Genomic DNA, 25,884 nt, shown 5'->3' on the forward strand with positions numbered 1-25,884 from the left:
ACTCCATGTGCATAAAGTTTCAACAACACATTTAGAATATGTGTGAACTACCATTAGTATGCACTGCTTATGCAAGCTTTACAAGCATTATAGCTTTAAACGGGAAGAAATACCCAGTATTTGTGATATCACCTGACAAGGCTGCAAAACTGAAAAAGAAAAAAAATATTGTTGGGCTTCTGCAAAAATAATATGGCAAGAAAAGTTAAAATACCTTCGCAACCCTACACAAGTGCAAGATGTGGTGATCCTACTCGGAGACTACAAGGGCAGAACACCAAGCCACCAGGTCAACCCTGATGTCTTAAAGCAGTCAAAATAGTGAGCCAGAGAAGCACAGATAAATAAAACTGACATTCACACACAGCTTATGCAAAGCACACTCCACTTGCAAGTCTGCACGTTTTATACTGCACAAGCACAGCTAGAGTTCAATGTTCCCAACACAGAGAACAGCCAGAGATGTAGCAATGCAGTGCTACGTGCCGTAGCAAAATAATAGTACACGAGAAAAGAAAGCACCAGAGAGTAGAAAGTTATGCGAATGTGAGTGGTTCATGCCACACATGCGGCTCTCATAAACGCAAGCAACCAACATAACATATTATCACAACAAATATTTACTGGCTAAAAAATTAGGCTGTTTAGTCAAAGCAGCTACAGGACATCTCACAACTGGGATTAGCCTACACATCTTGTGTTAATATGCACAAAACTACCCCTCCTTAAGACCACAATAAGTGACAAAAATTGAAGTACCTAAAAATGGTAGCTATGCAGTGTGCTGCAAAAAGATACAGCATTAAGTATGATGAGTCCATAACAGGGCCACCATTACTAATTTAAGCAATTCAACTGAAGTAAAAGTGGAAAACAATGCACAGTGAGCTATCAGGCCCTCTAACTATAATAATGCGCAACTACAAAGAAAACCAAGAAATACTGCCCTGACCAACAAACACGACAAGGCAATTTGGCCAGTTTGCAAACTGCCATAGACATGGATGTGTAGCACCTCCAGGTAGCAGCACTGCTACACAAACCGCTTTACTCACTGTTAACTATGTATGTGACTGCCAGCAAACACACCTCCACAAAGTAACAAGAACTGTCCAGACAATACTAGTTCCAACCAACAGAGAGGCACCAAGAACTCTATACTCCCAAGTTTGTTTCATGGTAGCCGATGCTGAAATTCTATTTGCAGTGTGCATAGCAGTAAACACTTGGCCTTTTGTGGATTAGTGCAAGTGGGTTCACAGCCTTCCAATAAAACCCTTCTGCCAGGACAGACAGACTAGGAGGTAGCAAGTTGATAGATTATTACAAGCAGCACACTTGAGAACAAGTACCAGAGAGCAAGCATCAGCACACACAGTTCTTACAGTTGGCTTGCAAATTGCATGCCATGTTAATTTAGCTTTCTTTAAAACATAAAATATGGCAGACGTACCCTGTCGTAAAACCTAATTTGTACACTTTATTTGTGTGCGGCATGTGGACATGCAGCATAACAGACTAAAGGGAAGTAGCGAGGGGGCACTGAGCACGACAAAAGCCTATGCCACCCACTAGGGATACAGACTGCAAGCAGACTGCAAGAGCAGCGGAAGCAGCACATCAAAAATTGCAGTCTTGCAGTCAACAATGCAAACAATGCATCGATGCAATATGTAGGGCCATTTACCATGCTTAAACCACTATTCAAACTGAAAGGACTTAAAAGTTTGAAAAAGGCAAAATAAGAGAAAGTACGTTGCCCAAATGACATGACATTGTTATCACAACGGTCACCTTGACCACCTGTGTAGAAATTATGATTGCAAATTTTCCAAGTGTCCAAAATGCACGCACACAACACACACACACACATTCCTGCAGAACCTAACAGATAAGCACCCCAGTTCATGTTGGGCCCTACACGAAGTCAAGGGCTTGCACCCCGTCTGCTTCTGCAACGCGTTTTCTCTGCTCCTAAACTTGTGACATGCAATGTTTAGCAAGCAGGAACAGAAAATTTCTGAACCCTCTCCCTTTGGCACAAAATATATTGCTTCCTTATCTCCCATGACAAACCCAACCAGTAACCTGAATCCAGCAGTGTGATTACAGGTCTGTTACTCAACCTATTAAGGTGAAAGCCTTTAACAGCTCACGTCACGTCCGTCCGTTATGCTCTTCAACTCAATAAGAAAAAAAATTGTGCACGATGGGATTCGAACCACCATCCTTCCGTTCTGCAGTCGAGTGTGCTAACAACTACGCTACTTCCTGCCAACGCTTATGTAGTTCTCCTTGTCTAGGATGCTGGAGAGTGTTTGCAGAAAGGTGTCGATTCAGACAGATGCCTCCCAAATGCCCTCCAGTGTCTCCAGCCTTTAAGATTCAAAAACAATATGTGTACTTAACATCTTAACCACACATCAGTGACAATGCAGCAACACCATGCTAAAGGCTTTCGCCACACCGCACTTTAGGTCAACAAAGTGCCCCCCTGAATTTTTTTACCTCGAACTATATTATAACATCGAGAAAAAAAATCCTCTACTGACCATTTTCTCAATCTAATTCATGATCCCTGACAACTAGAGCACCAAAAAATTACACTGCTTAATCTAGTAAAGCTTATTCGCAGCAGGGGGTACAGACATGAGCAATATGACAGGGAACAATATGAGCACTCATTTACTGATTATTCGACAGGGACTCCGGAACAGGGGGGGGGCGCTTGCCCCTGCCTAACATTTTTCCAGAGGGGGCAGCGCCCCTCTCCTTAGGTCTCCAACTTCTTGCACTAAGATCGGATTCCTGAAAAAGGCTTCAACTTTCATCATCATCATCAGCCTGACTACACCCACTGCAGGGCAAAGGCCTTTCCCATGTCTTTCCAATTAACCCTGTCCTTTGCTACCTGCGCCCACCCTATGCCTGCAAACTTCCTAATCTCATCCGCACACCTAACCTTCTGTCGCCCCCTGCTACGCTTGCTTTCTCTTGGAATCCACTCTTACCCTTAAGGACCAGTGGTTATCTTGCCTTCGCATTACATGCCCTACCCAAGCCCATTTCTTCCTCTTAATTTCGACGAGGATGTCATTAACATGTGTTTGTTCCCTCATCCACTCTGCCCGCTTCCGGTCTTTTAACATTACACCTATCATTTTTCTTTCCATGGCTCGCTGCGTTGTCCTTAACTTAAGCTGAACCATTTTTGTTAGCCTCCAAATTTCTGCCCCGTAGGCGAGACTGGCAAGATACAGCTGCTGTACACTTTTATCTTGAGGGATATTGGCAACCTGCTATTCATGATCTGAAAGAACCTGCCAAATGCGCTCCACCCCATTTTTATCCTTCTAGTTATTTCCCTCTTATGATCCGGATCAGCTGTCACTACCTGCCCTAAGCAGACATATTCCTTTACCACTTCCAGCACCTCGCTGCTAATTGTGAACTGCTGTTCCCTTGCTAGATTGCTGAACATTACTTTGGTTTTCTGCATGTTTTTAGACCCACCATTCTGCTCTAACTCATTGATCATGATTTGCAGTTCATCTCCTGAGTCACTCAACAAGGCAATGTCATCAGCGAATCACAGATTACTTAGGTATTCTCCATTAACTCTTATCCCCAACTGTTCCCAATTCAGGCCTTGGAATACCTCCTGTAAACAGGCAGTGAATAGCATTAGCGACATCGCGTTTCCCTGTCTGACACCTTTCGTTATTCGAATTTTATTGCTGACTTTATGGAGGACTATGGTAGCTGTGCAGTTCCTATATATATCTTCCAGTATTTTAACATAAGGCTCATCTATACCCTGATTCTGCGATAACTGTATGACTGCTGAGGTTTCCACCGAGTCAAATGCTTTCCAGTAGATGTATAGGGGTTGGTTATATTCTGCGGATTTCTCTACCACCTGATTGATAGTGTGAATATGATCTAATGTGGAATATCCTTTACGAAAGCCTGCCTGATCGTTTGGTTGATTAAAGTCTAAGGTTGCCTTGACTCTATTAGCGATTACCTCAGTAAATACCTTGTAGGCAATGGCCAGTAAGCACAGGGGGGCTGAGCTCGCTGGTTTCATAGCCAGCCTCAAAACGTTTTATTTCAGTACCCTAAACTAATCATGTCCCAACAGCAATTGTCGATTGACTGAGCATGATTACTAGCATTGAAACAGTATGAACAAGCTTTTTTAATGCAGTAGATCACTCCTCATATGTACGTCTTTACACATAGAAATTTGCCCATTTCAATTTAAGTTTCATATGCATTACAAATACAGTTTTGAACAGCGAAGTATGAAAATATAAACAAAAAGTAAATAAAATTGAATACACATTTAAATAAAACCTGGAACAAACAAACAACAAAAAAACCCTCGAAGACCTGCCCCCCACTCGTAAAAAAGTTCCGGAGTCCCTGTAATACTCCACAATTATACGTGACAGTTTTTTCTGCTTTCTAACTACTTTTCCTCCTGGCACATAATAGCCAAATTTCATTCTCAAATTTGGTGAGAATGAGAAAATTTGCAATTTTGTGCAAGAAGTTTTCCCCTCTCGTACTGCTCACAACTGTATAATAGAAAAAAAAAAAAACATTTTTCAATGATTCAGTGCAATGTGAAGCTACATTCCAACATGAGTTAAAGGCAAGGTTCTATATAATGCATAGCATACCAAAAGGGTCAGAGAATAACAGTGAAACATTTAGGAATGACGAAGACGTGGATAAACATTGACCGTAATAGGTCTTTAAGCTGAAAACCAGAACCTAGTGCCAGAGCTGCCCCAGAAACACACCACATTTTATTGATAGTAGCCTACATAGTCTGATAGTAAACACAAAGAGTAAAAATTGAAGTCATACACACGGACGTATGAAAAACTACTACCAAAACAAATTCAACCAAAGAATTCTAAAAAGGAAACGTGTGTGGTGACTATGCAGAGACCCTTAACCAGCTGCAAAAAGAAAAAAAAAACTAATAATTCAGGGCATGGTACTAGATAATGGCATAGAGAATAAAATGGTAGTATTAAGACAAAACATTTTTTTTTCTGTGCACTGTCACAGCTGCTATCAGTATTATTTTTTACCCATTATTTTGCAACGATTCAATATCCGGTACAAGAATGAGCACAAAAAGCCCTGATGCACACATGAATTCAGCTAGAGCCCTTGAATTCACCAATAAACTGGCTTTTTTAACAGCCGAACACACTCCGAAAGGTAGCAACCAGCAGGCCGCAAAGTGAACGGTGTTTAGCCTGCTACGATACTAATTCAGTACTAAAGGCACGACAGTTTGCAGTAAAAACAAATGCAATGAATGGCTAAAATAAAAGTGCCAAAGAATTTGCCTTGTGACATTAAAATGCACTACATTAAGTTACAACCTTGCTTCTGGCAGCTGTATTCGGCAGACCCCGGCAAAATCTTCGGCATAACCACACAGTGCAGGCTACTTAAAAATCAAACACACAAAAAAAAGAACACTGGCAGTAACTCGTTTCCTCACAGATGTGCTTCCTTCTGTGTGGCATGAACATAATTCCTTCGAAGACATTACATCACCACAGTCAAGTCTCACATTAATGTCTTGTCTGAAATGACATCAAGGTCGTCTCTACAGCGTGGGACGAAAAGGGTGCAACATACGTGCTCCCATACATCTTGTGGGTAAGGTTCAGCTTCTTCCCAACCAAGGTTGCCATCCAAGTCAAATCTTTCAACAATTCCACTCGCCCTATCAAATGTTGTGTCACTATGGAAACCGCCAACTGTGTACAACCAGGAGCCAAGCACTGCAACACCAGCATGGTAACGCGGTGTTGGCACTGTTGTCACGGGTGTCCATGCATTTGTAGCAATGTCATACGCCTCGACTGACTCTGCAAGGACTCGCGTGCCCGTTGCACCATCTTCATACCATCCACCACAGACCACAAGCCGATCACTGTAGACCACCATGGAGTGGTCAGCTCTGGGAGTTGACATGGGCGCCATTGTTTCCCAGCTGTCAGTGCGGGTATCGTAGCGAAGAAGGGAGTTGAGCACAGAGTCTGCATTAAGGCCCCCAGAGACAAACAGGTATGGGCCCCACGCTGTTCCAGCATGCTGAGTTCGAGCCCCAGGAAGTGGGGCGACCGGGATCCACACATCAGAGTGTGGGTCGTAACGTTCACAGTGGGCCTCTCCGTCCTCTGGGGTGTCTGTGTCACCTAGCACTTCACCAGCACCACCCACTGCATACAGGTGGTCTCGAGCCACGCAGAGAGCAAATCGACAGCGCTCCCAACGCATAGGCGCCATGGTTGACCACTCGCCAATGAGTGCATTGTAACGGAAACCAAAGGGGTGCACATTCTCCTGGTGCAGGCTCTGGTTGAAGCAGCCACCAACAACATAAAGCTCGTTTCCAAGAACAGCTGTGCCAAAATTGCACTGCTCCACATGAGGAATAGAGGTGAGATATTTCCAACGAGCTGCACTTGGCAGGTAGTATGTGATTTCATTGGTCACCCCTGACAAGCCGAATCCTCCCACCTTGAGCAAGACTAGCTCCATACCTCGCGTGTTTACTAGGCTCGGAGGTGGCTGACCACCAATGCCGGACAGATGTGGAGGAATCCTTCGTGAAAAAAGGCACTGGAGCACTGGAGAGTCCCACAACTCGGCAAGCTTAGATGCTGGAATCTCTGAAAAGCAAACGTAAGACACCAACTTCCGTGCCTGTGAGAGACGGCCTGCTACATCACAGGCAACCCAGCTCAGTACGAAAGACAGCACATCTCCTTCAGGGCAGTTGACAGGGAAATCACAGGCAAGCAGGTGCTCCATCTGAGTCGTCGAGAGCCGCTGGAATTCGGGCGTTTTTGCGAACTGATGCAAATTTGCACAAATAAAGCGATAAACTCGCTTCCGAAGTCTCCTCAACGAATACGTTTCAGCAAGTGTGGCAACGTCAATGCAGTTTTCAAGGTCAAGCTGATCTTGGAGGTAGGAAGAGCAGGCTTCAACGACAGGGGTGAGCCCAACATGATTAGCTGTAGCCAATACGTCTTGAATGTTTGCCAAGCTTAGCACCAGCCTGGATGTATATGCATACTCCAGCAGACATCGCAGGCCCTGGGCGCTGACTCCATTAAGACAAATCTCAGGCTGCCGACTCTCAAGCATGGCATCCGTAAACATAGCCCGAAAATAGTCACTGCAGGCAGCAAGCACAACACGGTGTGCTTTGAACTCTCGTCCACCAGCAATCAATGTCACGTCAAGAAGCTGACCTCGAGCCCGCAAAAGGTTGAGACCATTTAGAAGTGCGCTGGCATGTGGTGGTGACTCAAAGTGAACCATCCGGAATCCCGGTACTGTCCCATCACTGTGTCTTGAGACTTCCTTCATCCTCTGTTCTTTGACTGGTTACAAAGAATGCTTCTTTTGATTGGCTTCTGCCAGTCTGCTCAGCATGAAGAGCTGACTCTTGGTAGAATCATGGCCGCAACCACACCATCCGTAGTGCTACCTGGGTATAAAGAAAAGATCTGCTTTATAACGCAGCATTATCAAAACTGTGAGTCATGACAAAGGCCATGCACAAACCAAAGGGAAACTCATGCACCACTGAAGTTTATCAATAAAACTCATAAAGAAGCCTACCTCCCTTGTACTATACCTATAACCCCTACTTTTGCCACTGCTGCTGTAGGAAGTCTACAATTTCACTATATACACTAAACCACCAAGCATAAAAGTTTACACCACAGCCCACTGTAATAATTACAATAAACCAGGCTCCTTATAACAAGCAACCTCATGTGTTTATGCGGTACTGTAATAAACAAATTTACAATACAACAGAAAATCAATAAAAAACATGAAAAAAACTAGTAACTTTAACGTGCTCATTTTACTGACAACGCTCATTCTTTATGTGGTGAACATAGCACGAAAATAAAATATGAAAGCAATGTAAGAAAAAAAAAACTGTTGCTTGCAAAATGTGGACTACAGGTTCAAATGCACAAATTGCAGGTTCTAGGTGAAACAGCGCAACGACACGAGGCAAGAAGGAGGAGCCAGGATGCGACATAGTACTGACCTCTGCACTGTCTTGCCCAGTCTTCTTTTGGCCTCCTGCCATTGCGCTGTTTCACTGAGAAGTATGCCTGACCAACTCACTCATCAGTATATGTTGTACAAATGGCAGGTGCTTTCATTCTCCTAAGGTGCACCACAGCCAAAATTAGAATCTGATTCTTCCATGTAACCCTGATACTGCAATGAAGTGTGGAACAAAAAAAAAAAAAAATTCTGTGCCACGAAAACACATTCTTAAACAGCTTTTTCGCAATGAAATTTACAATGTGCTTAATTCTGAATAATTATTCTATGGCATGGTATGAAGGTTTTAACACCCCAAAGCTGCATATGATCTATAAAAGATGTCGTAATGGAGGGCTCCAGATTAATTTCAATCTCTTAGCTTTTCCTTGATGTGCACAAACATCGCACAACATACGGGTGTTTTGGCATTAACCTCCAATGAAATATGGTCGCAGAAGCTGGGGTTCGATCTCGTGACTTTGGGCTCAGCAGCCAAATGCCACAATCACTAACCACATAACCATATTTTAGGAATAAAGTACACAATTTTTTTTACAAAAACACCTAACTGCAATAAAATCACAGCAGCAGCAACAAGCAGAATTTTAATTGAGAGCAGCATCAGCATTAAGTGTAAAATATGGCTCCTTGTTGAAAGGCTCATGCTTAGCACCACACTTGGGATTGTGCATAAGGCTTGACAATAATATATTTATAACCTGTCACGACACTGCAACCTCTATGCCCTTTGCTTCCATGATTTTAAACTTGGCTCCTCCGCAGACACAGTGCAAAAGCTATCATGCGCGGCATGCCAAATCTGTCAAGTTGCTCGCTCTTGCTAGTGTTTATAGGCACTGCGACAGCACAGCAAGGTGGACTGAAGAATGATAACGCCACTACCAAACCATGTGTCCCTAGCACTAGCCTCTTTATCTGATTGCACTTAGTGACAGCTTGCAAGTTGAATCAAAGCTTGCAAGTTGAATGTGGGCCATATTACATGTTTGAAATCAGCTAAATCCTGTGATGTGCACTGAATCGCTCTTCTAGCACATAGATGATGTAGGGGGCTTTTCATGTTGACGTGTGAATCATATGCAGCACAGATGCATGGCTAAACATTCTTCTGTTTGCAGTATGTTTCTGAGCCACCCTGAGCTTCAGGTGCCCGCCACTGTCATACCGCACACAGTGGTTTGTTTTTCTGAACCATGAAGTAGGCCCACCTCTACCAGTAGGATAGACATCACGTGGTGTGTAATGCAATGGCTAAAACACTGTTTGCCGATGCAGGGATAGCAGAAATTACTGTATTTTCTAGCCGTTGCAGGGATAGCAGAAATTACTGTATTTTCTAGACTAGAGTCCACATCCAGCGTAAAGTCTGCAGGGGCAAATTTTGGCTTAAAAAAAAACAAACTTATTGCTTAGATAGCCCACACCCGATGTATACTATAGTCTGCAGAGATGGTTTTCGGCTGAATATGAGTTCTTCAGATTGCCCACAAGCTGTATACAACCGGTATCAGACTTCCAGTGTAGAGTCTTCTGCCTCACTTTGACCCACCATAATGCGCTGTTGAACACTTAAGATGATTCAAGTTAACAAACCTAGTGCAGCACAACACGGCACCTCTGTATTCATGGATACCTTCTTCAGACGCCACAGTATGAGCAACCAGTCTTATTTTCTCCATCCATACCGGATTTCGTGTTTCCCGCGGCTGTTCTACCCATGATGCAAGCTTTTCTTCAAGGTTTGGCAAAGCTGGCATTCTCCATCTCTGTGCTTTCTTCCGTGCAGGCATTTCCCTCAGGAATTTCACGGTAGCAGCCCATTTTTTAACCACGTCAAATTCTTTAACAGGTGCTCGGTTAGATTTTAGCGCTTGTACACCCTAGACTGCACTTGGCTGGAATGCTGCTGTGAAGGCTGTTAGTTTTTTTTTTGGACGACTGCCCCACCCCTGGCGTTAATTCATCTAGATTTTTCGAATGTGGTCAGAAATCCAATCACTGAAAACCAGCCACCGCGACCAGCATTCACTTGCATATCGAAGCTAGTTGCATTTTGGAGCTGATTTCGCTAGCTGATTTAGCACGTTAAAATCTCGCAGGCGCAGTCAGACCATACATATTTTTTTTCACTTTAACAACCATGCTAGACTTCTAGAGCTCTGACAAGTGATCTTAAAAAATTAAATCATGTACAGTCCACATCCATAGCTAATCCACACACCATGCTGAATTTCAGCTTTTAAACATGTATTGCAAATGGACTATAGTAAAGAAAACATGGTAGTCAGTGAGTGAATAGTGTTCTGAATTCAATACAACAGAAGAAAAGCGCCCTGACTGAGAGAATTAATGCTGTCTCTAGATATTTTTTATACAGCTATCTGCATTCCAAGCAAATTCTGAAAATTTTTGACACTCATTTAACAGAGCTGCAAACTACAGCATTAAAAGCCTTATCACAGAAAAACCTGGCACTCTGCTCTGTCACAAAATTTGCTGATTGGTCTAGACACCTGTGGCGTCATCAGGTCACGTGATGTGCCATCATCTGCCACCTCCCTCTCTGCCCTTCTCTTCACACAGAAGAAAACCTGCCATTGTGGTCTGCTGTAAAATTCGCCGACTGGTCGAGACAGTTATGGCTTCATCATGCCCTGTGGCATGCCGGTACCTGAGGCAGCTATCGGGGCAGTGGCACATCACTTCACCAGTACACCACTGCCCTGGCATGTGGCTGTTTCAAACACAGCCAACGGTGGGGCTTGTGAGACCCAGGTTATGAGCAAACATCCAACAATCCGGTGGGCAGGTTGTGACGATGTCACTATGTCACGTGACCTAGGTGGCACGTGGTTCGCCAGATTTTCTGCTCACAACGCCAATGCCGCAGACACAGATGACACCGGATTTTCTGCAGAGCAGCATCCATAATGCTGTTACATCAATAAAAAATAACTCTGCTTTGTATTGCACCTTTTTTTTACACATGTTCATCCTTTGGGCAGTGTTTGATACAGTGACTACATTCCTTTAGCTGTTGACATAGTAATTTAACTCACTAGCTTCAAGTAATGAACAAGTCTCCAACAGTAAAGAATAGAAATGTAGCACTGGGCCCTTACTCTTTCACTATGAGCATACTAGTCATGCAGGGTAATGCTGCTTACCAGCTTTGCAAATAACTCAGTTTTTTTCTGTTTTACTCTGTCCTTAGTGGAGAGGAAAACTTTTTTTTTTCTGGGTACCCACTACGCAGTAACATTATTTGACTTCCTGATGCATATTTCCATGCATCACACTGTAGCAGCAACCTGTGCCATGGAGAACAGTCGCTACTATGCTCTTGCAAGAAGAGAGAGCAGAGTGCTGTCCCACTGCTAGAAGGTGGAAATACTTTCTAGCTAGTAAAGCTTTGTTGTGTCAGGGAAATGCTTTTTGATTCAAGAAATAAAGTTCAATATGAACATTGTGGCCAGAAGATGCTATAAAAACGAGGTGTGCATTCTTACCTATAGTTCTGAAAACCTGCACAAAATTTATAAATGGAAACATTTCTGTGAACTTCTCAACTCCTCTCTGTAGAGTGTGTGATTTGATTCAGGCCATTCATTTTCGGGCTTTATTTTTTGTGGAATTTGGGGGGCAAGTTCTAAGCTGGGCACAAATTAGGTTATTCAGCAAAGCCCTTGCTACTTTTTTTTTCATGGTCATTTTTTTGGAGCAAAACATTATTTACTATAAGTGCTCATTGTCATGCGAAACATCAAATGTCTCATTTTGGGCTCATTATTTTGAAAACGACATGGAAATGGCAGGTTGCACTGAAAAACTTAAACAAAACAGATTCTTTTTTTCTCATATATTACCATTACAATATTTCGTAAAATACATTAACTACCAATCCCCTACGCAGCACTTCCGTGTCTATACAAGATATATCTGCCTTTGTACACTGTGAAAACATTCATTCAACACCGAAGTGGTTATTTTAAACGTGCTTGAATATTTGAGCGCTTGATACAATGCTATCAGTAAAATGTCTGGCGAGTACTTGTGTTTTAGCCTCTCACTTCTAAAATGTACTTATGTACGGTCGAGAGCAAAAGTGGCGTACACCGCGTGACAGCGTCGCACTGAGAGATGACTGCATCCCAGCACCATCTCCCAGCCACGTCTGGGGTTGAGATACACTATAGGTTATGCTTTCTGAAGTGCAGACATGCCAGTTTGCTCATTTTGATGCTTTGCGCTCTAGCTCGATGAAATGCCAAACAGCGCTGCAGCAGTGAAGAAAGTCTTTCCTCGCCAAGCTACCTACAAGCGCTGGCTTTCGTCATATCACGACAGCAAAATCAGTAAAAACAAACCACGAAAAAAGTGCCATGGGCTGCAACTGTGGCACTTCCATCAATTTACCCAACAGGAGTGCAATTCATTGAAACAAGCGAAGTGACATGCCTACAGATAAAAGAGCACCCCCTGTTGGCTGTATTGATCCCAGATGCGACCTGGAGGTGGCACTGTGGCGCATTTTTGCTCTAGTTTTGTCACAGGCATTATGACGTATACTGCTTTTGCTCCCCAGCAGTACTTTTCAATCTTATACTCAAATTGAGCTGTGTCATGAATAGCTAGCATTAAAAGAGGTTTAAGGTCACCAGTTGACCGAGAACACCCCTCTGGAATAAGCACAACTTGTCTGCTAATTTTTGTGCAATGTTTTCAGCTTTGGACACAGGAAAATGTATGTTTTCTGAAAGGTGCATTTTTGGGTGGAAGATAGGTTTCACGAGATTTTTATGAAATCTTTGGAGTGCAAGAATTTTGTGAAATCAAGGCCATAAATATAATGTTTGAAAGTGTAAGGGTGCACTTGATACTGCAGACACGACAAGAAAGGTTTGTGCAGACAATGGCTCGCACAGATGTCACAGCAGTCACCATGTTGGCAGACCAGCAGCATGCTGTAAATCTATCTCACAAATTGTGACAGTAGAGTGGAAGCTACTTGGGATAGGCGACAGCTTCCAGACCCGAGTGTTTGGCCTCCAAGTGCACGAGAAAAGCCAACCTGTAGAAGCTGTCGCCAAGTACTCACAGCTTCCACTCCACCATGAGAAATTGTCACTAAAGGTGTATCCAGATGGCGGGCCACGGACTCGCCCGCGGACCAGTCACGTGGGGTCGACCGCGCGTGGCCCGGCCGGGTCTGGCCAGCGACAGCGTCCACACGACGGACCAAAAGAGCAGACGACAAGGCGGGCCAAGCCTCTTTGATCAGCCTGCAGGAACGCTCGTCTCACGCTTCGACATTCGGTGGTGAGAACAAGCAGAATCCGCGGCCGCGGCAGAGATTCTGCCAAAACGCCCAGCGGAAAGCTCGATCGGTACGGGACAGATTTCTGCCGCGGTAAGGAGGAGGTAGCATTCCCGTGGCGGAAAATATGGCGGCGCACTTCCAAGCAGGACCGCTCGGTTCGGACGGGATTCATCGTTGTTACTGCCTTTTTTGTTGCGTTCACTGGCAATAAATGGCGCACCCATTTCTCGCTTGGTCTCACCTCACCTATATGAAGACGTATGAGTGAAATATTTGCTTTATTTTTTATTTAGAGTGACAATTGTGCCCCTTATAGGCTTAAGCGGAGTGTACGTTTGTTGACAAATAGTTACCCATCCTAACAACTAGATGGCGCCACAAGGCTGATCGTATCCTTCCATCTGTGTTTGCATACGCTGAACTAAAAGTGGGAAATGTGAAAAATGACGTGCCGAAAAATACCTCCGTTTAGCGTACATGAGAGTGCATACGCTTATGGCACGTAGACAGTGTCAATTGTTCTTTTCTAACAATATCTGTGTACATCGCGAGCGCCGACGTTGCGACTAATTTAGCTCGCTCTGGCCGTTGAATGCCCAATTATGAACGAACCATAAAGCAGGACTAAGGCTAATAAGCAAAACATAGTGTCGTCCGACCACGTTGACATGTTAACAGTGGAAGCAAAACCATTTTCGCTGGTGTCCCCTCGACTGCCGGGAGCACTGAGTCGGGAAAGAGCAGTGTGGTGTAGTTGACAGACTTAATGAGAAAAAATGCTCTCACATTTCTCGCGTGATCCGGCCCGCGGACCATGCGCGGACCTCGTAGACCGGAAGCGAAACCCCACGTGACCGCTAGCTAGTCCGCGGGCCAAAACAGGTCTGTGGTCCGTCGTCTGGATACACCTTAAGGGTACAATCCACTTACCACTGCCTGCACAACCAAAGCTCAGTGGAGGCTATGCGTGGTGCACAATCATGATGCACATGAAATCACGTGCAAGCAATCTATAAAGTGTGCTACGGCTGTAGTTATAACGAACACTCAATTATTAAAAATGAATGTCGTGGTACCGTCAAAATATGTATTAGGGGTACTAGGTCAATGGCACTGCATCTCAGATACAACGAACACCTTTAGATGCACAACTCTGTTACAGAGAATGAGGAAGCATTGTAAACTCGGCACTGCAGTTGAAAACCACTGCTTCTTGCAGCAGCGGAGAGCGACGCGTGGGTAATAGCCTATGTGTCACCCCCTCCCTATGAAAATAATACAGCAACCAAAAAAAGCAAAAGCAATAAAATAAATAACAAACAATAAATATGGGGTGTATGGAATGCCGACAAAACTTTTTGCTAGATGCGGCTGTCAAAAATGCATGCCTTGAAAGGCGACGCATAGTGCTGGTGAAAAGTGCAGTAGGCTTCAAGGTAGTGGCTTTTAGTGCATCACCATGCACGGCAGCGACCAATGGTCACCATTTGCCATCGGGAAGACTCACAAGGTGCAGTGCTTTGAAAGCTAGGTTCTTGTATACTACATGCACAACACAACAGCCTGAATGAAGTGCGACTTTTTTTTTTTTTCATTATTCATTCAGTGTGCCACTAGGCCTAAGTTTACAGGGGGGATAACAGGCGACTTGTTCGCGGAATGTCTTGTTGAGTTCGACCATAATATGGCAAACAATAATATAGGAAAGTCCTTCTCGTACTTGAAAACTCTCCGGCGCATCCCATGCTGCCTTCCCTCACTGTGGTGACCCCGCTCTTCTGCCACAGAACGCAATGAGCAAGACCAGCCACTTGACATGGGCAGAATTCACGTGCTCAGGGTGTCCTGTCGGCAGCGCTTCACCAGCACAAGTTGATAGCAATTGGCGAATGAGGTGATGCGTCATCCCATTTCGAATTTCTCGGCTCCCGGCATTGGACTGATAAAGTCCTGTGGATAGAACTGACTGCAAAGTACATTATTACTTGCTTCCATAAGGCAGCATTTAGGGACCCAGGAATGATGGAGGACGTACACTGTCGAAAACCATGTCATCAGACACATGTTGATTTGTGGCAACGTGTCGTCGATCTGCAGCTGGACCGACCTGATGTCACATGGGATGACTTCATTGATGAGGATGATGATGCCGACATCGGAAAGCTACACACCAATGAAACAAATAGAATGCGAAGTACGCTAACTCTCGCACTAACAGGAATCTGGTGTGGACGACGACGAGAAGGCCGACCTACCGCCTGCTACTGAAAGCGCTTTCACTTTGATTAGTTAAAATCGCGTCTGTAAACAAGTTAATTGGTAGCAAGGGTATCGGTGAGAAGCATGTGACTGCACTGGAGAGCTTGAGAAGCATCATAATGGTGTGTAGTTTGAATAAGCAGATGCACCTAAGGACTTACACTGTACGACATTTTTTTTGCTGTAACATGGAAAGGCCACTAACTACGAACCTCGGATACAACAAACACGGTATACGTGACCATCAGGTTCGTTATAAGTGGGCTCGACTGCACAGGCACATTTATTAACTCCTATCATTAAACCAGCTGATTAAAGTGCAAGACTCTTCATGGCAATCTCACTCCTTTACTGGCAAGACTAAGTACAAAATTTGAAGTGCATATAATATCTGTTCGAAGCTACACCAACTATCCAGTTACCTAACTATCCATTTACCCAACTATCCAGCTTAAGAAATGTGGCACAAATGTTAACAGTGGTTGGAATGGCCAGGGGAATTTAGGAGCAGGGTTTGTAGCAGGCAAAAAATTCAGTTTGGAGCAATAGCTTCGTGTTTTGTAGCAGGAACCCGATGGTGAGAAAAGTAAAAATGTGAATACAGACAGTGTTTCAACTAACTTGCATCATGGTTTAAAAAATGACAACGCGCTGCATGAAGATTTGAATGGTGTAGCGTTGTAGGCAGTTGTCTTGGCCAGGTATGCATATCGTTTTAAATGCGCCTAAATTGCCTTACAGCTTAACAAAGCGAAATTTTGTTGTTAAATATAGAATGAAATTTTTTGCCGCAACAGAGGTGGAAATGTCAAGAAGTGCCTGTTTTGGTAGTTTTTGTCATATCACTTTAGCCTGGTTTCTTTCTAAAAAAGCCCGCGAGATATAAAAATTGGCAAGTGATTGGGCTCCTGCGTTAAAATGTTAGCACTCTCAAACGTGCTCAGACTAAATGAACTCAGTTAAGGAAAGCCAAGGTGAATATACAGGTCACCGTTCACAGCAATTGTTCAGGGATCAGCGCAGCCACTATGTTTCATTACAGTTATGATGCTGCAGCAGGAGCACAACCACACCATCATCATTTCACGGCATAGCAAAATTTTCTTGCAGCCCAGCATTGCCATGCCTCTTGTGACTATATGTTTACTGCGCATATGATGCCCTTGGCTCATGGAACACCGCTATTTTCTTCCACTGATGAGTTCAGCATTGCCGAGTGCATCCCACATGTTCCAATTCTTATATTTAAGTGTTTGCAAATAAGGGGCTCTGTTCAGACCTCCTCGCACCATAACTATAATTCAAGCTCATGTGGCAGACGATGTACAGCAACTACATAAGCGAAAGATCATGTGAGCATAATGTGGTAATGTGGCTCACTTTAGTTAGAACTCCTAATTATATGAACCAACTTTCTATGCTGAAAGTATGAATTAACAGGGTTCTACTGTATGAACAAATTGGAAGCTTGGATGTTGATGGTGCAGTTATGGCGAGCGCGAATAAGGTCCGTGGAATCGAGCTATCCCCTGGAGTGTGTCCAAAATCTTTATCATGGTCATGGGACACATGACAGTGCTGCATAAAAGTCCAATAAATCTAGCAGGATTAAAATTTTGTTCTACTTGAGCGTCTTAAAAGCAACATTTTTCTTTTCATATGCATTTCCTGTGTTCAATAGGGCCAGTGTTGGCAACGCCGCCAAAGCAGATGTGCAAAATGCAAGCATGCAATATACCAACAGCAGATGATCAAGGGCTGAAAAGCGAAACGGGATGGGGCTGAACTCCACAGGTCATCTTTCTCGTCACACATAGGGAGAAGGAACCAGTCATTACATTAGGTAGCAGCCTAAGCCCTTTCCCATTCGCCGCCGCTCCTGTTGATGGAATAGTATTCATCAAACACCACCAATCTGTAGCAGCACGTAGCATGGAGATGGTCGGAGCAATTGGCGCAGCATTCCCACCACTGTGATGAAAAGATCCTGTCAACCAATCTGCAGCACGCCTAAGCAAGCTATACCAGCAATGGCAAAACTTTGCTTCTTTTCCAGCAAAGTGACATCGCAGGCGTACGCGGCTAATCGCATATTAAACGTGATATATGTTTCAGCGCATGCAAAACGCCAACGCCTTCTGGTGTGAACTACAATATGGCAGACACGTAAATTTTCGAAGCAATTTGGTCCAGAACAGAAACCTAGTATACATGTATTCCGGAGGCACAATGCACTACGCTTTTTAAAGCCTTCCGTTATTAGAGATCACATCAGCTTTAACGCGCTAATGACGTACCTAAACTTCGAGTTAAAGTAGTCTGCGAGAAAACACCGATGCACAGAGTACCCAGTGCAGGCGAGGTGCTATACCGCACAGTACGTTCACTGCTAAAATGAGAGCGACTAGTGCATAACTGTGCACAGGGATGTGGCCAGTGCGAAGCACTAGAGAGCTGTTCTGTGCACAAGCGCAAAACAGCCCCGGTGAAGAAGTTTCACTGCACGAGCAATGATTACGCTTTCAAGTTGACGAAACGACATCTAACCTAAACCAAAGGAAGTTTCTGCATACAGAACTACATAATCAACTTACCTACAGCATGCCTTGTGCACGCGATTCCACGTAGAAATATGCATGGCAAGGTGATGGCGAACGAGCCACAACACGGAGCACCGAAATCTCGGTCAGCTGTGTTGTAGTTTTCGAGCTAGGACTAACATGGGAAAGGTCCTCGGGCCAACCAGCACCTCTCAGACTACGCACACTGGCAAGGACACAAGCCAGGAGAGTTCAAATATACGGTGCTAACAGATTTATCACCGATCCCCAGTAAGATATTAGTAAGTGGGCGAGCGCCAACAGTAAGTAAAAGCTCGGGATTAGCTCACGACCTCTAAAGTGAAAGCGCAAAAAAAAAAAGTTCGGCTACGGTAGCGCTTATGTTGGCTTGTGCGTAAGCCAGCGTTACAAAGAAAAAAAAAAGAAAGGCACTGAACAAAATGTTGTCTATCTCCAATCTTGTGCTGTCTTCCTAAACAAGATTAAAAATGAGTTTTAAAAATATCAAGAGTGCGTGATATTTTTAGCCAATGAAAGCAAGGAAAGCAGCAAGCTTTGATGAGCTCGGCCAGATTTCTATGGCTTGGCGCATAACAAAGTCTGAGTAAAACGCAATCACTCAGTTTTAATTTCTCGCAACGTTTCATTTATCGTTGAATATACACGAGCTTTTTATTTACCTCTTTGTACCAGTCGCAGACACATGTTTGGTTTCAGTAACCGTGGCCAAGATCAAGCGCGAAGACATGCTGGTTGAAGCAGTTTCAGGTTGTAGATGCGTGAATGACGAAAGCCTGCGGTTGAGAATTTCGAGAACGCCGAGTCAGACCACTGACATTGCGAAGTTTTTGTACTGTCTACATCTGAAACATGCAGCGGTAAATAAGAGATAACTTCAGCATTAAAGCACTTTTTATATCACCATATTTCGTAATGAGAACCGAAACCGAAACTCACAAAAAGATGGCGCTATCAACGCGTTAGTTTTGTATATATACGTTTATTCTTCCTGAACGTCTTTTCTCGAGAACAAGCAAGCGTGGAAGCAAGCCTAAGTTGCTGGTAGGCCGAAATTGTTTCCTGCGATCGCGGTGCATAAGTCTGGGGCTGTGCCCAGGGTCGCTGATTGCAATCGATAAATCGGTCAACGATTCTCCGCCACAGCTGTGAGTATGCGAATTTTCGAATTTATCGTATTACATGTAGAGTGCATATGTCCGATGCGGGGTGCTCGGGATAGCGGTGCGCAGAACAATCCGTAAAAGGCTACACGGGTAGTCGGTCCGGCCGACTTGATTTGTTACGGAACGTTCAACTGCCGGTCAGCACAGGGAGGAAAGATTGAGCGCGCGCCGGGTGTATCCGCCCTGGGCTGACCTGCCGATCACAGTTACAGCTTTACGGATACCGTTGTCAACCGCGCCACTAACGGAGTCTTTACGGGTGGGAGCGGCGCTGAACTCACTCAGGCTGGGGAAGGCACAGTGGCGCGGTCGGCGTAGACACGCCTACAAACAGGAAACGTTCTCGCGCGCGCGCGCTCATCGTCTTGGTGGCTGCTTGACTGACTTCCTTGATATTGTAACCTTATGTGTGGCTGTGCACTGGGCGCCCGAGTGTTCGCGCTCGCGTGAGGCTGCAGTGAAATGAACTTGGCCACGTACTGTTCTGACGAGCTCTGTACCAGTCTCCGATTCTCGCTACGCTCCATTCTACTGCTCTCTCACGGCAGAATGTACACATCGGTTGTTTCAGTAAAATTAATATAGTTTCGGCTTGCCTTAGTTTCGGGCAGCTAATTAACGGAGTTTCGCATCGTGTTGTATTAACTATGCGACTTCTAGGCTGTATTGTATGTAAGTAGGTCGCGCACGCTACTTTCGTTTAGCTCTTCATTTCATCTTTTGTTCTTTCTTTTTTCTCTGCGACTTTGCTACTTTGGAAACTTCGCAGTCCCTCCTGTGCAGCTTGCGCGCCTGCGACGATCCTTGCGTGGGTATTGTTCGCTATGGTGTCGGGTGACTCACAGTTGGGGAGGAAAAGGAGTCGTTTTCATTTTTGCACTGTGCATTCTAGAGATGGGAGATAAGTGGACTTCGGTGAGTTCGTTTTAATCAAACAGGTCTGTGTCTGGTGGTCGCAGACAACGAGAAATTATGCCATAATTTACTCAAGTGCTGGCAGTCTTACTTATGGGAGAGAGAAAACTAGCTATCAAAATGATTAATAATAAATTGTTAATTTCGCCTTCACCGGCGCTATTGCCCTGCGAGGGTTATTTCATTACCTTGGGCGTGTGGTATGCGGCGTAGCTGGATTTGAAACCCAACGCTGCCCGAGTATGTGAATGAAAAAGGCTGCTTATGTGCGTGTAGGGTGCGCGATGGTTAACATCCTTTGTGTAAGACGCTCGCAATATCCGTCCGATCAGACTTTAGACTGCACGCGGCAGTTTAGCATGTTGAGGTGGTGTGGTTGAGAAATGTACTGAAGTCTGCTTGGAATTATTTGAGCGGTTTTGACCAGAGCTAACTGTTCTTGTGGTCTGTTTTCTCGAAATGACGGTGGTATGCTGCCAGTATCACTTATCCGTTAAAGGCTAAAATTAACGTTGATGAAAAATCGTCCATCTGTGAGCTCACTGCTACGGTTCGATTGCGAGTCGGCTTCATGCAGCTTTTTGCTTCGTGTCTTTGTTGCAGTGTATGGGTACAGCGCTAGGGGGTTGTTCCGCATGGCGTCATGGGAAGAAGTCAAAAAAAAGGGGGGGGGGGGGGGGGGGGACGACGTATGCAGCTGCTGTTATTGGGGGCGTCTTTGTGTTGTTTTGTTTTTGAAGATAATCAAGCAAGGGAAACCAAGAACTTCGGCACGATACAAACGTGCGAAACCTTAACTGCTCTGGAGCGCCGTGTGCTTGGCGCCGCCTGTAGGAGGAAGAGCCGTCGTTTTGATTAAAAAAAGTGGGGAAATTGAGGGTGGTTGAGGACTTACCAGAAGACGGGCGATATGGTGTTTGCCTTGGCTGTTTTCTTCAAGCATCTGAGTGCTTTCTGTGGTCTTCTTGGGCTCATCTTGGAGTTCGTTTCTGTGTTATGACTTATAGCTAGCAAAGAGAGAGAGAGCGATAAGAGAGCCTGAGTTCAGAGGCGGGGCGCTAGCAGAACAGAGCGCTTCTGTTCACGTCCCGCCGCTGTGCTTTAGTGCTGCACCTGTGTGAAACGTACTGTACCAGCAACCGGCTTGAGTGAATGCGGTGCTTTCACATCCCTTTTCAGTAATGTCTGCGCACGTGCTATTTCCAAACCCCAGCTCTTCAAACAAATCGTGCTTTTCTCAGGCAAGTGGCTGGGGTCCGCCCGTCGTTTGGCGGTCTCTTTTTTTTGGTTCGCGCCCACGGTGTTTGCTCTGCGCGATAACGGACGCCTTGTTTACGTCGCGGGGAGATTAAAGTGACGCTCCTGTGGAGGGGCCTGGCTCCCAGGAGGAAGCACGGGATCGATGCCGGCCGTGTTTGCGCCATTCCGGTCCAGTGCCGGTGCGCGCCGCATCATGCGGCGTCGCACCTGTTGGGGCGCGCCGCTCGAGCAGAGCAAAGAACGATACGAACGGCATCGGACGGGCTGTGGAAGAGCGGCGCGCCTGTGCTAGGGTCTTTTGTTTTGTTTGTTTGTTTAATTTCACTTTGTATTTTTAGCTGGACGGCATTCCTGAGCAGCGGCTATGTACCGCATACGTCACTGTCGCGCTTGGGTCCGCGTGATGAAACTAAGGGCGGTGCCAAGCACAAGTTAGGAAGCAGGGAATTTACTGTCCAGGTTTTTTCCGGTGTCGATTGCGAAGGAGGGAAGAAGAAAAGCGGTAGAAACGAAACCTCGAGCAATTTCTGCGGGGCGCACTCAAGCCAAATTAGGGTTTTCTGCAATGGGCAAACTCAAAGAGCTCGGCGTACGGCGCTTTTCATATGGTTGAAAGACGAGTTTTCCTATATTGCTGCATGCAGCGCTAACACCAGCCAGGCGATGCGGGCTACTGAGTGGACAAGATGGCGGACTTGCTTGAGAACGCATGCGCGGTACAGCGATGTTGACGAGGATCCTAGTAGCTGTAAGGCGCTTCAGTGTTGTACAGACGCCAGTGCATCACTGTGTGACGATGGAGGCCTTGATGGCTTGGAGACCCGTGCATGGCGCCTTCAAAACATATAGCACATTAGGGGTCTGCGCAAGAGCTGCAGCGTCCTCCGCAAAAATTCGATTATTAATCGAGAGTGCTCCGGAAACGGTGCGTACTCAGTGTAACTGGGCTGCCCTTGGCCTCAAGCCAGCACAGTTCATTGACAGTTGTTTCTGCATCGTTTCGTCACCATTGACTAAACGCGGGTGTATCATTTCACCAGTTGTTGTAAAGCTTTTCTTCTGCAGCGGAAGCGCACGGACTTGCATCGTCTTTAATTTCAGCAGCTCCGTCACTAGACATGTCTGCAATATTATTTGGCTCTGGAAATGCGCGGTCAGTGTGGATGCCGTCACCGGTGGTTTAGCGGTCAATAATGTTTGTTACAGTCTGGCCCTCGAAGGTGTGTTTTGCGCTGTGATGAAAACGAGAATGATAAACTGTCCTTGGGGGTAGGGGAGTTAGCTTTCTTCTCTGAAGGTGCTCTGTTTCTGTGGCACCGTACACGCACGAATATGCTTATAGAACCATTTGACCGTTGGGGAAAGTCGAATTACTGAAACGCTCAGTCTATGAATGCGACCACAGCGTCATTTTCGCCAAATGTACTCTACGAAAGAGCTGTCGGGCGGCCACATTATTTCAGTCATGCTATGATGACTGCAGAATTGCCGGAATATAATTTTTTTTTTTACTGACCCTGTGTGAAGCGTTGTGACACGTGCTTCACTGCAGAGGGAAGCGACACCAAGAAATCGGAGCATTATTTGTTCGTCTTACTTTAACGATCATTATACTTATAATCCGGTTATTGTTGAGTGCAGTGAACTTCAGCCGTCGGCAGTGAAATCAGTGGCGTAATTTTCATGCTATGGTTAAGTCGCAGTAGGCCTTATGGTTCGCTTTAGTCGATCGCCCGAAAACTCCTTGGCCACCGCCATCGTACTTTCCATGCAGTCTTTTCAAGATTTAATATTTCGGGTACTTCGACTGTTGCCTGCACGGTTCCACCAGGACCGAATTGATCGACAATCGGCTGCACGTTTCTATCTCGATTCATCTGCTTATCTATGCGCTCTCCTCGTTCATTCTTCTCCTTGACACGTCCCTGGGTGCACTCGCGAATGGTCGGATATTATTCACCCAAGGGATTAGTTTTGAGCACCTTCCGGTCAGGCGAAGCAGATGCAAGTCCCGGTAGTCTTGTAGAAGAAACTGTGTGCACGTGCCAATTTTTGCGTGGAGTGCTCGGTTATATTAAAATCGGGATACATCCATCCCTTCACTGCCTGCTCCGACCTTTTTTCCAATATCTTTTGTCCCGCCTTGAATGTAAATAATATGTGACACCGAAGTTAGCGCATTATTAATACGCTGCCGCGTGGTTCGGTACTTGACGTGTAGCGGTGACGGGCTTGGATGCAAGAAATTCTTGCGTGTGACTGAAACGCTCACTTATTCCCTCGTGACGAATCAAAGAGCTGATTGCTCCTTAGACTGACCGAACGGGTGCTATTTGTTGCCCTTGCTTATCATGCGACACCGTGACGATGTAGTGTATTAAATAGTTCGTATTGTTGAATTGAATGTTGGTGTATGGCCTGGAACCTCCTCCAGCTCGTTACAGTGCATCGAGAGTGCTGGGCAACGAGTCTGTAACGGAGACAGTGAAGGGAAGCCATATGAGGCAGTGGATGCTGCAGTTATGAGGCGAAGTAAGGGTGTGTTTTGAGCAGCTTTCGCCGAGAAATCTCTTCCTTGTCACTGGCAAGCAAAGATCTATCAGCCATTTTCTCCATTCGGCATTGGCTCGAGTTGACGTGTACCTTGGATGAGAAAATGCATTTCGTTGAAAAATGCTGTTGACGGACAACTTTTACCTAGTTTTCGGTGCATTGTAGCCACATTCGCTTATATGCGTCATAAAACCGATCACAACGCACAAAGCCTATATTTCTGTGGAGTTGAGGGTGCTGCGTTCCTCAGATTCATCGTCCTTAGCCTAAGATCGCATTTACGTAAGGTTGCCCATGCAAAGTTGCCCAATTCGCCGCACTTGTATATTAAAAGAAGCAGCTTAGTGGGGAAACAAAAATAAGCTCAGTTGGATATTTTAGAGCGCAGCGAGCCGTTGTTCTCGATGCAGCAGTCAACTAACTGCGTGTCTGCATATGGCTTCAGTACGCCCCCCCCCCCCCCCCCCCCCCCTTCTCCCTCCCGTAACACACTACCGTGAGCAACCCGACACTTTTGGGTTCTTCTGAAACGCCCCTCTTGGTTGGCTTTCGTAACACTTACCCCTCCCTCCCTTACGTTGTTGCCCCCAAGGTTTTGTGATCCTCCTAAAGGCAAAAGAAAGGGGGGAGAGAGAGAGAGAGAGAGAGAGAGTGTGTGTGTGTGTGTGTGTGTGTGTGTGTGTGTGTGTGTGTGTGTGTGTGTGTGTGTGTGTGTGTGTGTGTGTGTGTTATACTGGGTGTTTCACCGAAGATGCTCTGCAATTTTTTAAAACTGGCTTTTTGAGTTGGAAGAGCGCATCAGAATACAGCGAAGACGTGCCAGCTAGTATGCTGGTTTATTTATATTCGGTAAACATTTTGCCTATTGCCGTTAGTCTCCTTATTTATTGAGAAGCATGTAGCCCACCATCAGGGAGTCCGGAACTTTTTCTTTTTTGAGTGGGGGGAAGACTTCGAGCTTATTTCGTTAAGTATTTAATGCTCATTTGCATAATAAATTTTATATTTTTATTTTTATTTTTGACTCCGGAACTTTTTTAGGGGAGGGGGGCAAGACTTCAAGCTTATCTTGTTTATTTATTTATTTAATGCTAATTGACGTAATAAATTTTATATTTTTAATATTTTTTATTTTTCAATGCTGAAAGGATGATTCAAACTGTCAAGTTGTGGTGACGACACTCCAGCAGTCAGAAAGACAACGAAAAGGCTTCCAAAAGAAACTTCAAGGGGCTGACTCACGCCCACTAAGAACTGAATGCTTGGTTTACGTTACTCATATACGAAATGCTTTACAACTGGCTACGAAGCCAAGTAGCTCAGCCCCACTGTGCTTTGCATTAAAAGAGTCCCAGAATTATATAATTGGTTTTTGGGGGAAAGGAAATGGCGCAGTATCTGTCTCATATATCGTTGGACACCTGAACCGCGCCGTAAGGGAAGGGATAAGGGAGGGAGTGAAAGAAGAGAGGAAGTGAGAGGTGCCGTAGTGGAGGGCTCCGGAATAATTTCTACCACCTGGGGATCTTTTACGTGCTCTGACAACGCACAGAACACAGGCGCCTTAGCGTTTTTCCTCCATAAAAACGCAGCCGCCGCGGTCGGGTTCGAACCCGGGAACTCCGGATCAGTAGTCGAGCGCCCTAACCACTGAGCCACCGCGGCGGGGCTACCGGAGAAATTGAAAATTGGC

At 45.2% G+C, this 25,884-nt stretch overlaps 2 protein-coding genes across 7 annotated transcripts in view; one reads left to right on the forward strand and one right to left on the reverse strand.

Annotated features, from left to right (window-relative positions):
- Positions 1–368: 368 nt before the first annotated feature.
- Positions 369–21,376, reverse strand: LOC144114434 (kelch-like protein 36). Of its 5 annotated transcripts, none has more exons than XM_077648172.1 (3): positions 21,274–21,376; positions 18,960–19,073; positions 369–7,537 (listed from the first exon to the last, which is right to left on the reverse strand). In XM_077648172.1, the coding sequence occupies exon 3, from the start codon at positions 7,414–7,416 to the stop codon at positions 5,599–5,601; it is 1,818 nt and encodes a 605-aa protein (XP_077504298.1). In that variant the 5' UTR covers positions 7,417–7,537; positions 18,960–19,073; positions 21,274–21,376; the 3' UTR covers positions 369–5,598. The 5 variants fall into 5 exon arrangements, with proteins under 5 accessions (XP_077504298.1, XP_077504297.1, XP_077504301.1 ...); XM_077648171.1 differs by lacking the exons at positions 18,960–19,073; positions 21,274–21,376 and adding exons at positions 15,495–15,622; positions 18,313–18,646; XM_077648175.1 differs by lacking the exons at positions 18,960–19,073; positions 21,274–21,376 and adding an exon at positions 18,313–18,655.
- Positions 19,282–25,884, forward strand: part of LOC144114436 (plasmolipin-like) — a 64,308-nt gene continuing 57,705 nt past the window's right edge. Inside the window, exon 1 of one of the 2 annotated variants that reach the window (XM_077648176.1) lies at positions 19,282–19,445. The gene's annotated coding sequence lies outside the window, so the exon portion shown is untranslated. The remainder of the gene's footprint in view (positions 19,446–25,884) is intronic. The other variant, XM_077648177.1, reaches the window with a different exon arrangement.

This window comes from Amblyomma americanum, chromosome 1 (assembly GCF_052857255.1).
Source record: "Amblyomma americanum isolate KBUSLIRL-KWMA chromosome 1, ASM5285725v1, whole genome shotgun sequence".
NCBI lineage: Eukaryota > Metazoa > Arthropoda > Arachnida > Ixodida > Ixodidae > Amblyomma > Amblyomma americanum.

Coding starts and splice junctions, on each gene's coding strand:
- LOC144114434 (XM_077648172.1), bottom strand. CDS start 7,416: ATGAAGGAAGTCTCAAGACACAGTGATGGGACAGTACCGGGATTCCGG.